General features: G+C 44.2%; 1 protein-coding gene across 1 annotated transcript in view; it reads right to left on the minus strand.

Moving 5' to 3' along the window:
- Positions 1–9: 9 nt before the first annotated feature.
- LOC147817702 (uncharacterized) overlaps positions 10–1,298 on the minus strand; it is a 3,251-nt gene continuing 1,962 nt past the window's right edge. The window contains exons 2-3 of the mRNA XM_087169755.1: positions 856–1,230; positions 10–660 (exon numbers count right to left, since the gene is read on the minus strand). Coding sequence (XP_087025881.1) covers positions 524–660; positions 856–1,230 — 512 coding nt within the window. The 3' untranslated portion in view covers positions 10–523. The remainder of the gene's footprint in view (positions 661–855; positions 1,231–1,298) is intronic.

Raw genomic sequence — 1,298 nt, forward strand, 5'->3', positions numbered from 1 at the left:
TACACAAAATAACCATTTCTCTCAAATATTGTTCACAAATCTGTCTAAATCTGTGATAGTGAGCACTTCTCCTCTGCAGAGATAATCTGCAAAGGAGACAGCACTGCGAGATGAAGGACTATAATCACTTCTTTACTTGCAAAGGTTGTGATTCAACTCCTCAGTTTGTTATAATAATATACATTATTATATTTATTAATATAAATAATAATTCTTCCTAATTCATCACGTCCATCCATCCCCACAGAAAATAAAGTGCGCAGTAAAGAAAGTGCAGTTTTTGGCGCCTCAGAGGTCGGAGTTCGGTCAGTTCCTATACGACTGTAAATGCACTTGGGCGGCTGGACAATTGAATTTTCATCTATCTTATATTATCTTATATTATCTTATATTATCACCTGAGACCAGTTTGCTGTGGGAGACCCAACACAGCTCCCAGGATCCTCTGAGCTCACAGACCCCTCCAGTATTTACCATGTGTGTTGTCTTACAGCAGATCGTCACCTACTACATCAGCAGGAGGTTAGTTTAAGTTCTGCTGTGTGCGTCCTTTATATTTCAGAAAAATCATAAGAACAACAACAAGAACAAGAACAATGGCTACCAGTCCGTAACGTCGATTCCTTTCTCCTCCACCCTCGTCGTGTCCAGGTGTTTGACCTGCAGAGAGAAGCAGGTATCAGCTGTCAGGTAGGTGAGTGAAGAACAGATCAGAATCCATTTCCTCCTTAAACTGTCAGACATTATCACATGACTCACATCAACAACATCTGATGCGAGATGGTTCACTGTCACAGCAACAACCAGGAAGTAGCTGCACCAAGACTCACCTGAGTGTGGACTCTAAAGACTCACCTGCCTGATGAACTTGCAGGTAGATGATCTTGGTGGCGTCAGTGTCAAAGCTGGCTCTCTTCTTGCGCTTTGAGGCTCTCTTGTTCTTATCGTTAATGATGTGACACTCGTATGTTCCTGTGTCGTTACTCGTCACATTCTTCAGAATCATGGACACGTCACCGTCCTTCATCTCTCTGTCCGTCAGATCCACCCGGTTCTGAAAAGATGGATGCTGGTTTTCTACATCAGGCTTCTGGTGTAAACGGCAGAAAAGGACGTATTCGGGCTTCAGGTCAGGTGTGGTCCACTCCACAGCTGCGATGGAGAAGTTTGTGGGGGCTCGACATGGCAGAGTGACAGTCTCTCCAGGGTCAGCCCTGATGGTTTCCTGATCTGAAGGAGAGACAACAAAATCAGAGCAGAGAGGTCAAAGTTCAACTCTGACTTCCACAGTAGCCAAG

This window comes from Seriola lalandi, unplaced genomic scaffold (assembly GCF_002814215.2).
Source record: "Seriola lalandi dorsalis isolate HSWRI2012SDOR001 ecotype SW California unplaced genomic scaffold, Sedor1 jcf7180002054913, whole genome shotgun sequence".
Lineage (NCBI taxonomy): Eukaryota > Metazoa > Chordata > Actinopteri > Carangiformes > Carangidae > Seriola > Seriola lalandi.